This window comes from Theropithecus gelada, chromosome 8 (assembly GCF_003255815.1).
Source record: "Theropithecus gelada isolate Dixy chromosome 8, Tgel_1.0, whole genome shotgun sequence".
Taxonomy (NCBI): domain Eukaryota; kingdom Metazoa; phylum Chordata; class Mammalia; order Primates; family Cercopithecidae; genus Theropithecus; species Theropithecus gelada.
The window spans coordinates 146,384,856-146,398,653 of record NC_037676.1 but is presented as its reverse complement, the minus strand read 5'-3'; the positions used below and the strand labels follow the sequence as shown (position 1 = coordinate 146,398,653).

The following is a 13,798-nucleotide window of genomic DNA, read 5'->3' as shown; positions in this document are numbered from 1 at the left end:
TGCAGTGAGCTGTGATTGTACCACTGCATTCCAGCCTGGGTGTCAGATTAAGACCCTGTCTCAAACAAATAAAAATAAAGTAAATTTTTAAAAAAGAGCTAATGGGCCAGGTGCGGTGGCTCACGACTGTAATCCCAGAGCTTTGGGGGGCCAGATGGGTGGATCACAAGGTTGGGAGTTCAAGACCAGCCTGGCCAACGTAGTGAAACCCCATCTCTACTAAAAATACAAACAATTAGCTGGGCGCGATGGCAGGCGCCTGTAATCCCAGCTACTCAGGAGGCTGAGGCAGGAGAATCGCTTGAACCCGGGAGGCAGAGGTTGCATTGAGCCGAGACCATGCCACTGCACTCCAGCCTGGGCAACAGAGCAAGACTCCGTCTTAAAAAAAAAAAAAAAAAAAAATAGCTGATAGCTGGACGTGATGGCTCACGCCTGTAATCCCAGCACTTTAGGAGGCAGAGGTAGGCAGATCACTCGAGGTCAGAAGTTCAAGACCAGCCTGACCAACATGGTGAAACCGCATCTCTACTAAAAATACAAAATTAGGCCGGGCAGCCAGGTGCAGTGGCTCACACCTGTAATCCCAGCACTCTGGGTGGCCAAGGCGGGTGGATCACAAGGTCAGGAGATCGAGACCATCCTGGCTAACACAGTGAAACCCCGTCTCTACTAAAAAATACAAAAAATTAGCTGGGCGTGGTGGCGGGTGCCTGTAGTCCCAGCTACTTGGGAGGCTGAGGCAGAAGAATGGTGTGAACCCAGGAGGCAGAGCTTGCAGTGAGCCAAGATTGCACCACTACACTCCAGCCTGGGCAAAAGAGCTAGAATCAATCTCAAAAAAAAAAAAAAAAAAAAAAAAAAAAAAAAAATTATGCTGGGCGCAGTGGCTCTTGCCTGTAATCCTATCACTTTGGGAGGCCGAGGCAGGCTGATTATCTAAGGTCAGGAGTTCGAGACCAGCCTGGGCAACATGATGAAACCCCATCTCTACTAAAACACAAAAATTAGCCAGGCATAGTGGCAGGCACCTGTAATCCTAGCTATTTGGGAGGCTGAGGCAGGAAAATTGCTTGAACCCAGGAGGTGGAGATTGCAGTAAGCCAAGATCGTGCCACTGTGCTCCAGCCTGGGCAACAGAGCCAAATTCTGTCTCAAAAAATATATATAAATAAATAATAAAAATACAAATACAAAATTAGCCGGGTGTGGTGGGGCACACCTGTAATCCCAGCTATTCAGGAGGCTAAGACAGGAGAATTGCTTGAACCCGGGAGGCAGAGGTTGCAGTGAACCAAGATGGTGTCATTGCACTCCAGCCTGGCAATGGACTGAGAGTCCATCTCAAAAAAAATAATAATATCGGCCGGGCGCAGTGGCTCAAGCCTGTAATCCCAGCACTTTGGGGGGCCGAGACAGGCAGATCACGAGGTCAGGAGATCGAGACCATCCTGGCTAACACAGTGAAACCCCGTCTCTACTAAAAACTACAAAAAAACTAGCTGGGCGAGGCGGCAGGCGCCTGTAGTCCCAGCTACTCGGGAGGCTGAGGCAGGAGAATGGCGTGAACCCGGGAGGTGGAGCTTGCAGTGAGCTGACATCTGGCCACTGCACTCCAGCCTGGGCAACAGAGCAAGACTCTGTCTCAAAAAAAAAAAAAAATAATAATAATAATAATGAAAGAATAAATAAATTTGTTTACTAAAAATAAATATAAAGGCTGGGCGCAGTGGCTCACGCCTGTAATCCCACCACTCTGGGAGGCCAAGGCGGGCGGATCATGAGGTCAGAAGATCGAGACCATCCTGGCTAACAGAGTGAAACCTGGTCTCTACTAAAAAATACAAAAAATTAGCTGGGCGTGGTGGCAGGTGCCTGTAGTCCCAGCTACTCGGGAGGCTGAGGCAGGAGAATGGCATGAACCCGGGAAGCAGAGCTTGCAGTAAGCCAAGATCACACCACTGTACTCCAGCCCGGGCAACAGAGTGAGACTCCGTCTCAAAAAAAAAAAATAAAAATAAAAAATAAAAATAAATAAATAAATAAAACTAAAAATAAAAACAACTAAGACAGCTGACAGAGGAAGAAAGGAGAGACCCTGCCCCAAGAAGTGCCACCAGGCCATGGCAGTGGGCAGATATTTTCTTTTTTTTTTTTTTTTTTTTTGAGACTGAGTCTGGCTCTGTCGCCCAGGCTGGAGTGCAGTGGCCGGATCTCAGCTCACTGCAAGCTCCGCCTCCCGGGTTTACGCCATTCTCCTGCCTCAGCCTCCGGAGTAGCTGGGACCACAGGCGCCCGCCACCGCGCCCGGCTAGTTTTTTGTATTTTTTAGTAGAGACGGGGTTTCACCGTGTTAGCCAGGATGGTCTCGATCTCCTGACCTTGTGATCCGCCCGTCTCAGCCTCCCAAAGTGCTGGGATTACAGGCTTGAGCCACCGCGCCCGGCTATGGGCAGATATTTTCATGGAAGTGGGTCATTTTCCCCAGGAGATGGTAGCTGATAAGAAATACATTGTACAGAGGTCCCTTTTTACATATCGAAATGTTAAATAAAACAAAAATAATGACCTTTTAATACCGCAAAAGCCTCTTCCCCTTCCCAGAACAGCCCAAACCACACACAGAGAGAAAAACTAGAAAGTGCATAACAGTTTCAAACAATGCAGTGCCAACGCTGTCAGCAGTGACAGAGAACCACTGAACCAAGATCAGGCGAGGCTGAAATCCCGGGAGGCGAGAGCCAGCCGGGCCACATCTGTTCTGGGGTTCGGGTTACTGATTTGGCATCCCTGTGGGGCTGAAGAGAGAGTTCCCAAGAGGCTCTTGTAGCTCTCCCGAGTGGGCAATGTTTGTGCGAGAGGACAGGACATTCCAGCACCGCAAGGGAAGGCCCGGGCCCCTCCTGGGCAGCCCCTCCCTGAGGGTGCAGGAAGACCAGCAGCGCAGGACCCTTGGGGACTCTCTGAGCACTTATCAGTGTTTCTGGCTCCTTAGGTCGATGAGATTCTCTCCGAAACAACCTTCTGTCCCTCAAGCAAGGACTATGGCCTGTCCCTCAGGCACTAGGCACAGAGTCTGGCCATTAGGCCTCCACTTAGTGAGTAAAAGAGCCTCGAACAGGGTTGAACAATGCCGTGGTGGGGGGATGCAGCCACACCCCACACACGATGAGACAAGGCAGGTTACCCATCCTGACACAGGCAGGCGTGGGAGGGCTTAGACATGTGGTCACCCCTGCATGACACCCGACCCACTGCTCCTGGCTGGACTCTCTTCCCAAACCAAGTAAGCCCCAACCGACCACGGCCCTGACAACATCATCCCCACCAAAGAGCATAAATACCTTGTCGTGCTGCCGCAGGTACTCCTCACAGGTACGGAGCGTCTCCACCGGCCGCACCTCCCCGAGGGAGCACAGGGCACTGCAGACCTGCTCCTGCACCACGGGGTCCTTATCGGTGATGGCGTCCAGCAGGGTGGAGGCCAGCTCTGCAGTGACAAAGCCCCGTTAGCATGCTCACGCCCAAGCACCCTCTCCTATCACACCTCAGCTGTCACTCCTGCAGTGGACACGCCTGTAGCCTCTGAGGATCACAGACACAAAGCAGGAGAGGGCACAGCTGCTTTCTCTCTCGTATAACCTCTCTCCGCCTGTGCTGCTGCGGGGGTCAGGTGCACTGCGGGGACAGGCTGTGGAGCTGCAGGGCTCACATTCCAGCTGCCCGAGGAGCTCCCTTGCCAGGACACACTATTTAGCACATCAGGGTTGAGCGACACAGAGGACACAGCCTGCCCTCCCACACAGGCAGGCATGAGGCTGTGCTGGTCCTGATCACATGGCCTGAGCTTCCTTGAGGACAATGGCTCACTCACCAGCCGACTCTTCAGGAAGGCTCCCTGAGGGTCTGTGCCCAGGGGCAGCCTGGGATTCTCCATGGCCCCATTGCTCACATATAGCCCTTGACAGGCAGGAGCTGGGCAGAGGGTCCAAGACCCCAGCAGTGAGAAATACATAAAGGAATAAAGATACAGCCTCATCCCATGGCTCTCAGCCCCCATGGACCAGAGCTGAATCAAGAAAATCATGGAATAAATGTAGTGCTCTACAGGCAAGGCCAGGCGGCTCCCTGTACACGGGAAAGGGCAGGCCAAGCATCCCAGGGACTTGTGCCAACCGCCACTCCACACCAACGAGACCCTCCAGGCTGGTTTGGGGATGTCCCTTCCCTTTTGCTCCAGCAGCACCACACCCAGGCTGCCAATGAGGACATCCCAGGAGGCACCTGCTGGGGCAGAGGAACACACAGGCATCAGGGGATGACTCAGTCTCCCTCTGAGAAGGGATTCCTTCCCGAGCAGGAAGCTGGACTTTAAACAGCCCTCCATTTCCAAAGTCCAGTAGTTAGCCAAAGAGGCTGATCCAAATCAATGAGATCTGACTGTACCTAAGGCCACGTTCGGCCAGTAAAGCAAACTCGGCCTGTGCTGAACTAGGTCTGCATCTGCTTTTCCGGCTGTGGCCATTCACGTGTGGAAGCGCTGGGTCTCACATGCTCTGGGAGCCTGCCCTCTGAGGGCAGCGAGGCCACGCCCCCTCCCTCCGAGGGCACTGACGCCACGCCCCTCCCTCTGAGGGCAGTGAGGCCACGCCCCCTCCCTCGACCTCACCTCCTCACTGCTTTGCACTGCCCTGGCTGGGCAGCGCCCGGGCCCCACTTGTACTCACAGACTCTTCTTACCACCCACCTCCACCTATCAACACCCCAGTGCCATTCCGGGCCTCTCGGTCTCCCTCAAGCTCAAGGCATGGCACCCAACAGTGGCACTTAACGAGCCCTGAGGTGTGGCTCATCACTGGGACAGAGCTCTAGGGAGCAGGGACAAGTGGGCAGAGCTTCACCCATTCTGGCCCTGCACACAGTCAGCCTTAAGTGAGCCACAGCCTCAGCTGGGGAAGTGGTGGCAGCCAGAGCAGACCCCAGACCCAAACCGGGGCCTGCGTGCTCAGGTACAGAGGCTCAGCCGCCCAGGGACCCTCCCGCTCAGAGCAGGCTGAACTGAGCCTCTGCGCAAATCTGTGCTTCCTACTACAACGGCAATGCTGCTACAACCTCGATGCCATGTCCCTCCAAAATCCATCTGTTGGAACTTAACCCCGTGCGATGGCATTAAGAGTGGAGCCTTTGGGCTCCACCTTCGTGGACGGGATTGGTGCCTTATAAAAATGCTTGATGGGGTCGGGCACAGTGGCTCACACCTGTAATCCTAGCACTTTGGGAGAACAAGGTGGGTGGATCACCTGAGGTCAGGTGTTCAAGACCAGTCTGGCCAACACGGTGAAACCATATCTCTACTAAAAATATAAAAATTAGCCAGGTGTGATGGCAGGTGCCTACAGTCCCAGCTACTCAGGAGGCTGAGACAGGAGAATTGCTTGAACCTCAGAGGCAGAGACTGTATGAGCCAAGATCACGCCACTGCACTACAGCCTGGGTGACAGAGAGAGACTCCATCTCGAGGGGAAAAAAAAAAAAAATGCTTGATGGCCAGGCACAGTGGCTCCCGCCGGTAATCCCAGCACTTTGGGAGGCCGAGGCTAGTGGATCACTTGAGTCCAGGAGTTTGAGACCAGCCTGGCCAACACGTTGAAACCCTGTCTCTACGAAAAAAAGAAAAAAATACAAAAAGTACGGCATAGTGGCATGCACCTGTAGTCCCAGTTACTCAGGAGGCTGAGGTAGGAGGATCCCTTGAGAAAGGAGGCAGAGGTTGTAATGAGCTGAGAGCACCACCACACTCCAGCATAAGCGACAGAACAAGACCCAGTCTCAAAAAAACAAAAGAAGATTGAGGCCCTGCATAGTGGCTCACGCTGTAGTCCCAGTGCTTCGTGAAGCTGAGGCAGGAGGATGATTTGAAGCCAAGTGTTCAAGACCACCCTGAGCAACACAGCAAGACCTCATCTCTACAAAAACTAACTTTAAAAACTAGGCTGGGTGTGGGCTGGGCGCGGAGGCTCACACCTGTAGTCTCAGCACTTTGGGAGGCCAAGGGGGATGGATCACCCGAGGTCAGGAGTTCAAGACCAGCCTGGCAAACCTGGTGAAACCCCATCTCTACTAAAAATACAAAAATTAGTCAGGTGTGGTGGCGGGCACCTGTAATCCCAGCTGCTCAGGAGGCTGAGGCAGAGAGAATCACTTGAACCCGGGAGGCAGAGGTTGCAGTGAGCTGAGATCCACTGCACTCCAGCCTTGGCGACAGAGTGAGACTCCGTCTCAAAAAAAAAAAAAAAAAAAAAAATTAGCTAGGTGTGAAGGCACATGCCTGTAATCTCAGCTACTTGGGAGGCTGAGGTGGGAGGATGGCTTGAGCCCAGGAGGTCACTGCACTCTAGCCTAGGCAACAGAGTGAGACCCTGTCTCAAAAAACAAACAAACAAAGGCTTGAAGGACACCCTAGTCCCTTCAGCACCTCTAGTCATGAGATGACACAGCAAGAGACTCCATCTATGAGTCAGAGAACAGCCCTCACAGACATCGAATCTGCCGGTGCCTTTATCTGGGACTTTCCAACTGCCAGTACTGTGAGAAATACATTCCTATTATTCATTAATTACCCAATCTAAGATACTTTGTTACAGCAGCCTGAACAGCCTTTGAAGACTGCTAACTTTTTTATTTTCTGATGAACATCTGGAGAAAGCATGTTCATTCAGGAGTCACTCCAGGCCGGGCACGGTGGCTCACGCCTGTAATCCCAGCACTTTGGGAGGCTGAGGCGGGTGGATCACTTGAGTCCAGAAGTTCAAGACCAGCCTGGGCAACATGACAAAATCTCATCTCCATGAAAAATACTTCTGGGCGTGGTGGTGTGCACCTGTAGTCCCAGCTACTCAGGAGGCTGAGGTAGGAGGATCACCTGAGCTCAGGAGTTTGAGGCTGCAGTGAGCCATGACTGCACCACTGCATTCCACCCTGGGTGATAGTGGGAGACCCTTTTTTTTTTGAGATGGAGTCTCGCTCCATCGCCCAGACTGGAGTGCAGGGGCATGATCTCAGCTCACTGCAACCTCCACCTCCTGGGTTCAAGCGATTATCCTGTCTCAGACTCTCGAGTAGCTGGGACTACAGGCACATGCCACTACACCTGGCTAATTTTTTGTTTTTTAGTAGAGATGGGGTTTCACCATGTTGGTCAGGCTGGTCTCGAACCCCTGACCTCAGATGATCCACCCGCCTCGGCCTCCCAAAGTGCTGGGATTATAGGTGTGAGCCACCATGCCCAGCTGACCCTGTCTTAAAAAAAAAAAAAAAAAAAAAAAGTCAAACAAAACCTTCAAATCACATCCTGAATGCCATATGCTTTTCTGAGTCCCAAACTCAAGGCTCGTGTTGGGGAGGTCTACACCTGCCACATCACCTAACCTGCCCAGAACCCACTCTGGCTCCCGAGTGTCGGGTGGAAACTCCAGGCACCACTGGAGCTGGTAAGAGCCTTGGCCTGCCCTGACCCAGAGGCAAGAGAGGCCTCACACATGGCCACCCCCAATCCCCACGCACTCACTCTTTATGGAGGACTCAGTCATGTCTGTGGTTTCAGCTTCCTTCACCCAGTGTGAACATGGACAACTTCTTCTCCAATCTGGAATAACCAAAATCACAAGATTTAATTCATAAGCCTCAACGATATCTGAGTTTACAGGCAATTACCATTTCCGTGTAAAACACACAATTTAAATGAATTTGTTCTGGGGGAAACATCTCTGTCACATTTTCTTTGAGCCATTCAGGGAGGGCAAAAGACACCATGATCCTCAACAGTTTCCAACTCTCCTCCATCCCTGAACAACATCAGTCCTGCCAGCGCCTCACAGGCCTGCACAGGCTTGTCCACAGCTGGCCCACAGACGCCTCGCCACCATCAGCCCCAGCAGGAGAAGACGCACCTCCATCTAGAGCATCCTCCTCCACACCGAGGAACTGAGCACGGCCACACCGCTTTCACACACTGCATGCCATGCGCCACAGCATGCGACGATGGTCCCAAGAATCGAGTCCAGCAAGTGTCCAAGTTCCTTCTGCCTCTTCACCACGGGCACACACTCAAGTCCTGCATCATGCTTTCTGAGGACCTGGGTCATCAGAGGGGCTGCAGGCCCACCATGAGCATGGCAGCCAGCATCCTAACAACTCACATTCTCTGTTCTCTGAGCTCCCACCGGCCCCTTCATTCCCTTGATCACCACCTGTCCACCATTCCTTCCTAACACACTCCAGAGTAAAATGAAGGAGAGAAAAATGAAGGAGAGACGCCACCCCTGACCAGCCAGGACACCTCCCTGTGCTGTGCACACATGGGTTGGAGATGAAGTAAGAAATCACGGAAATCTTGGCCGAGAGCGATCACTCATGCCTGTAATCCAGCACTTTGGGAGGCCAAGGTGGGCGGATTGTTTGAGGTCAGGAATTCAAGACCAGTCTGGTCAATATGATGAAACTCTGTCTCTACTAAAAACACAAAAATTAGCTGGGCATGGTGGCGGGCACCTTTAGTCCCAGCTACTCAGGAGGCTGAGGCATGAGAATCGCTTGAACCTGGGAAGCAGAGGTTCCAGTGAGCCAAGATCACACCACTGCATGGCAGCCTGGGCAACAGAGTGAGACCCTGTCTCAGGAAAAATAAAAATAAAAAAATAAGTTCTAGCACTTTGGGAGGCTGAGGCAGGTGGATCACTTGAGGCCAGGAGTTCGAAATCAGCCTGGCCAACATGGTGAAACACCATCTCTACTAAAAATACAAAACAATTAGCCAGTGTGGTGGCTCATGCCTGTAATCCCAGCTACTCAGGAGGGTGAGGTGGGAGAATTGCTCGAACCTGGGAGGCAGAGGTTGCAGTGAACCGAGACTGCACCACTGCACTGCACTGCACTCCAGCCTAGGCAACAGAGCAAGTCCTGCCTCAAAAAAAAGCAAAGAAAAACAGGGCCAGGCACAGTGGTTCACATCTGTAATCTCAGCACTTTGGGAGGCTGAGGCGGGTGGATCATCTGAGGTCAGGAGTTCAAGACCAGCCTGGCCAACATGATGAAATCCCATCTGTACTAAAAAAATACAAAAATTAGCTGGGTGTGGTGGCGCGTGCCTATAATGCCAGCTACTCAAGAGGCTGAGGCAGAAGAATCACTTGAACCTGCGAGGCGGAGGTTGCAGTGAGCTGAGATTGTGCCACTGCACTCCAGCCTGGGCAACGGAGTGAGACTCTGTTTAAAAAAAAGAAAAAAGAAAAACAAAAAAACATATTCCATAGAGATCCCAAACTGTGGAAGTGTTAAGAGCTGAGGAGGGCAGTGACTCTCAGGCAGGGCAGAAAACCCATGAAAGTGCCCACAGCACACACTTCCCAGAGACAAGGGCACGCCTGACGTGGAGCATCAGAAGCCAGAGTTCCCAGGCCTGAGCTGAGCTGGGGAGGCGGAGGAGCTGGGCTGAGCGGCTGGGATCTGGGACCAGTGGCTGTGCCCTGCGGGTAGCCAGCACTGCCCAGCTCCACCATCCAGGAAGAAACGGGTGGGACCAACGCCAGTCCACGACTGTGCAGCACCCCTTCCAGTGCAGCAGCCATTTGCCCAACTCAAACAGGAGCTAACAAAACAAATGAGCACACGGGCTTGGACTTGTCTGCTCCCGGCCCGGGCGAGAATCACAGGACAACTAAAAAACTGGACGAAACACAAGAAACCACTGTTTCTCAGGACAATGGACATCAGAAAATGAAGGACAGTGAGGCCTGAGAGGTAGGAAATGAGGCGTAGCCCCAAGAGCCCAGCTCACTGCCTGGAGAGAGGACCCAGGCTTAGGGCCCGGCAAAACACCTAAGCTGAAGAGACAGAGCGGGTAGTGCCGGCCGATACCAAAGTGGCTGGAGTCTGCAGTCAAGTATCAGAGAAAGCGTTGCCCAGAGAGAACTTTAGAGACCTGCAGCGGGTTCCCTGGGCACTCGGCAAGTTACTGGTCAGCAGAATAATAGCCCCTAAGCTTCCCACACCCTAATCCCCAGAACCTGTGTGTATGAACCCTTACACGGCAAAGGGATTCAGTAGATGAGATTAAGGGTACAGGCCCTGAGACAGGGAGATTATCCCGGATTACCTGGGTGAGACCAACCTAATCACACGAGTCCTTAAAAGCAAAGAACCTTTCCTGGGTGGCTCAAAGAGAAGAGACGAAAGAGCGGGGAGGAGAAATTTGAAGTGTGAGAAGCATTCACCCCACAACTGCTGGCTTGGAGGATGCAGGAGGGAGGCTCTGAGACGAGGAATGCAGGTGGCCTGGAGAAGCTGTGAATGGCCCTCAGCTGGCAGCTGACAAGAAAACAGGGGCTTCCGTCCTACAGATGCAAAGAACCAAATTCTGCCAGGAACCTGAGACAGCAGAAGCAATCCTTCCCAGGGGCACCAGGAAGGGAAGCAGTCCCCGGCGCCTGGGTTCGGGCTGGTGAGACCCTTGGTAGACTTCTCACTCCAAGAACTTTATGGTAATAAATTTGTGTTGCTTAAGGCACTAAATTTGTGGTAACGTATTGCATTAGCATTAGAAAACTAATACAAATGCCTTGTATGAGAACAAACTATCCAAGGCTGCAGAAAGAGCCACACAAAGGGATTAGGAGAAGCAACATCCAGGGTTTCCACAGGGCCAAGAATGGGGCCTGCTCCCAGCAGCTGGAGTGGACAGTGTCATGACTCATGGAGCACCAGGCAGAGTGCTCAGGACTCCACCTCAGTCATCAACCAAATCAGTCCTAGACTAAACGTCATTCCGGTCTCACCTAACAAAGCTAAAAGAAAGGCCCGACAAGATCAAACTGTTCCCAAGTAACTTCGCCAGCTCCCAGCACAAAGCTCATGAATACTAACAGGAACACAAAAATATCCAGCACCACCAAGGCAAAAGCAATGCCTGGCATCCAATCAAAAATTACCAGGCGTGGGCCGGGCGCGGTGGCTCACGCCTGTAATCCCAGCACTTTACGAGGCCGAGGCGGGTGGATCACGAGGTCAGGAGATCCAGACCATCCTGGCTAACACGGTGAAACCCCGTCTCTACTAAAAATACAAAAAATTAGCCGGGTGTGGTGGCGGGCGCCTGTAGTCCCAGCTACTCGGGAGGCTGAGGCAGGAGAATGGCGAGAACCCAGGAGGTGGAGCTTGCAGTGAGCCGAGATCCGGCCACTGCACTCCAGCCTGGGCGACAGAGCGAGACTCTGTCTCAAAAAAAAAAAAAAAAAAAAAAAAAATTACCAGGTGTGCAAAGCAAGAAAATTCAACCCATTGTGAGGATGAACCAACCAATACAAACTGACCCAAAAATAACACAAACCAAAGAGTTCAGAGACACAGACATTAGTTATTAAAACTGTATCATATATTTGAGAAACTACAGGAAAGATTAAATATGTTAACACTAGGAGGTTAAAAGCAAAAGGATGGGCAAAGAAAAACATGGCTGGCATTAGTTACAAGAAAGCTGGTGTCACATTAGACAAACTAGATTTCAGACATATTAACTATCCTAAACACTTTTACCTGGTAACACAGCTTCAAAATACACAAAGCCAAAACTAATAAAAATGCAAGGAAAAATAGACAAATCCAAATTCCAGTAAAATTTCAACATCTCTTTCTCCTTTTCTTTTTGACATGGAGTTTCGCTTTTGTCACCCAGGCTGGAGTACAATGGCAGGATCTTGGCTCACTACAACCTCTGCCTCCCGGATTTAAGTGATTCTCCTGCCTCAGCCTGCCCAGGAGCTGGGACTATAGGCACGTGCCACCAGGCCTGGCTAATTTTTGTATTTTTAGTAGAGACGGGGTTTCACCACGTTGGCCAGGCTGGTCTCGAACTCCTGACCTCAGGTGATCCACCCACCTCGGCCTCCCAAAGTGCTGGGATTACAGGTGTAAACCACCATGCCCAGCCCTCTGTCTCTGTTAGAACAAGTGAACAGAAAATTCGGCCAGGCAGAGTGGCTCACACCTGTAATCTTGGCACTTTGGGAGGCTGAGAGGCAGGTTGATTGCTTGAGTTCAGGAGTTCAAAACCAGCCTGGGTAACACAGCGAAGCCCTGTCTTTACAAAAAATACAAAAATTAGCTGGGTGTGGTGGCACATGTCTGTAATCCCAGCCACTCCGGAGACGGGAGGATCACTTGAGCCCAGGAGGTCAATGCTGCAGTGAGCAGAGATCACACCACTGCGCTCCAGCCTCAGCGACAGGAGGGAGACCCTCTCGCAAAAAATTTAAAAAAAAAAAGTGTAAAAGAATTCAAGGCATACAAAGTATGTTCTCTGACCACAATGGAACTAAATATATCAATGAGAGAAAGATATCTAAGAAATCCCCAAGAATTTCAAAACTATTTAATATGCTTTGAAATAATGCATGGGTCTAAAAAGGAATCAAAAGTGAAATTACAAAGCATGCTGAAGTGAATGAAAATGACACGACATATCAAAATCTGTGGAAACTTACAGCACTAAATATCTTTTTAGAAAAGAAGAATGACTAAAGTATACAGAGAATGTGCACGAAAAAAAGAATGAGTTCAACTTCTACCTGAAGAAACTAGAGGCCGGGCAAGGTGGCTGGCTCACGCCTGTAATCCTAGCACTTTGGGAGGCCAAGGTGGGTGGATCACTTGAGGTCAGTTTGAGACCAGCCTGGCCAACACAGTGAAACCCCACCTCTACTAAAAATAGAAAAATTGGCCAGGCGTGGTGGCTCATACCTGTAATCCCAACACTTTGGGAGGCCGAAGCACGGCACGTGGATCACCTGAGGTCAGGAGTTCAAGACCAGCCTGACCAGTATGGTGAAACCCCATCTCTACTGAAAATACAAAAATCAGCTGGGTGTGGGGGTGTGCGCCTGTCGTCCCAGCTACTTGGGAGGCTGAGACAGGAGAATTGCTTGAACCCAGGGGGCGGAGGTTGCAGTGAGCCAAGATAGCACCACTGCATTCCAACCTGGGCCACAGAGCGAGAGTCCGTCTCAAAAAATAATAATAATAATAAATTAATTAATTTTAAAAAAAAGAAATAGATGGCCAGGCGCGGTGGCTCATACCTGTAATCCCAGCACTTTGGTAGGCCAAGGCAGGTGGATCACTTGAGCTCAGGAGTTCAAGACTACCTGGGCAACGTGGCGAAACCCCACCTCTACCAAAAGTACAAAAATTAGCTGGGCATGGTGGCACACGCCTGTAGTCCCAGCTACTCAGGAGGCTGAGGTGGAAGGATCACTTGAGCCTGGGAAACAGAGGTAGCAGCGAGCCAAGACTGCACCACTGCACTCCAGCCTGGGCGACAGAAAGACCCCTTCTCAAAAAAAAAAAAAAGAGAAAAGAAAAGAAATAGGCAAATCCCTTAAAAGACACAAGCTACAAGCTATCAAAGCTCACTCACAAAGAGATAACCTAAATAGTCCCATAGCTAAAAAGAAATTGAACTTACAGTAAAAAACCTTCCCATAGAACCTAGACGGGCCGGGCGCGGTGGCTCAAGCCTGTAATCCCAGCACTTTGGGAGGCCGAGGCGGGTGGATCACGAGGTCAGGAGATCGAGACTATCCTGGCTAACATGGTGAAACCCCGTCTCTACTAAAAATACAAAAAAAAAAACTAGCCGGGCGTGGTGGCGGGCGCCTGTAGTCTCAGCTACTTGGGAGGCTGAGGCGGGAGAATGGCGTGAACCTGGGAGGCGGAGCTTGCAGTGAGCCGAGATCACGCCACTGCA

General features: G+C 51.3%; 1 protein-coding gene across 3 annotated transcripts in view; it reads right to left on the bottom strand.

Annotated features, from left to right (window-relative positions):
- MROH1 (maestro heat like repeat family member 1) overlaps positions 1-13,798 on the bottom strand; it is a 120,870-nt gene that overhangs the window by 95,030 nt on the left and 12,042 nt on the right. For 2 of the 3 annotated variants that reach the window (XM_025395032.1, XM_025395034.1), the window contains exons 2-3: positions 7,568-7,645; positions 3,345-3,490 (exon numbers count right to left, since the gene is read on the bottom strand). In XM_025395032.1, coding sequence (XP_025250817.1) covers positions 3,345-3,490; positions 7,568-7,589 — 168 coding nt within the window. In that variant the 5' untranslated portion in view covers positions 7,590-7,645. Of the gene's footprint in view, positions 1-3,344; positions 3,491-7,567; positions 7,646-10,271; positions 10,392-13,798 lie in introns of all 3 variants that reach the window. The other variant, XM_025395033.1, reaches the window with a different exon arrangement.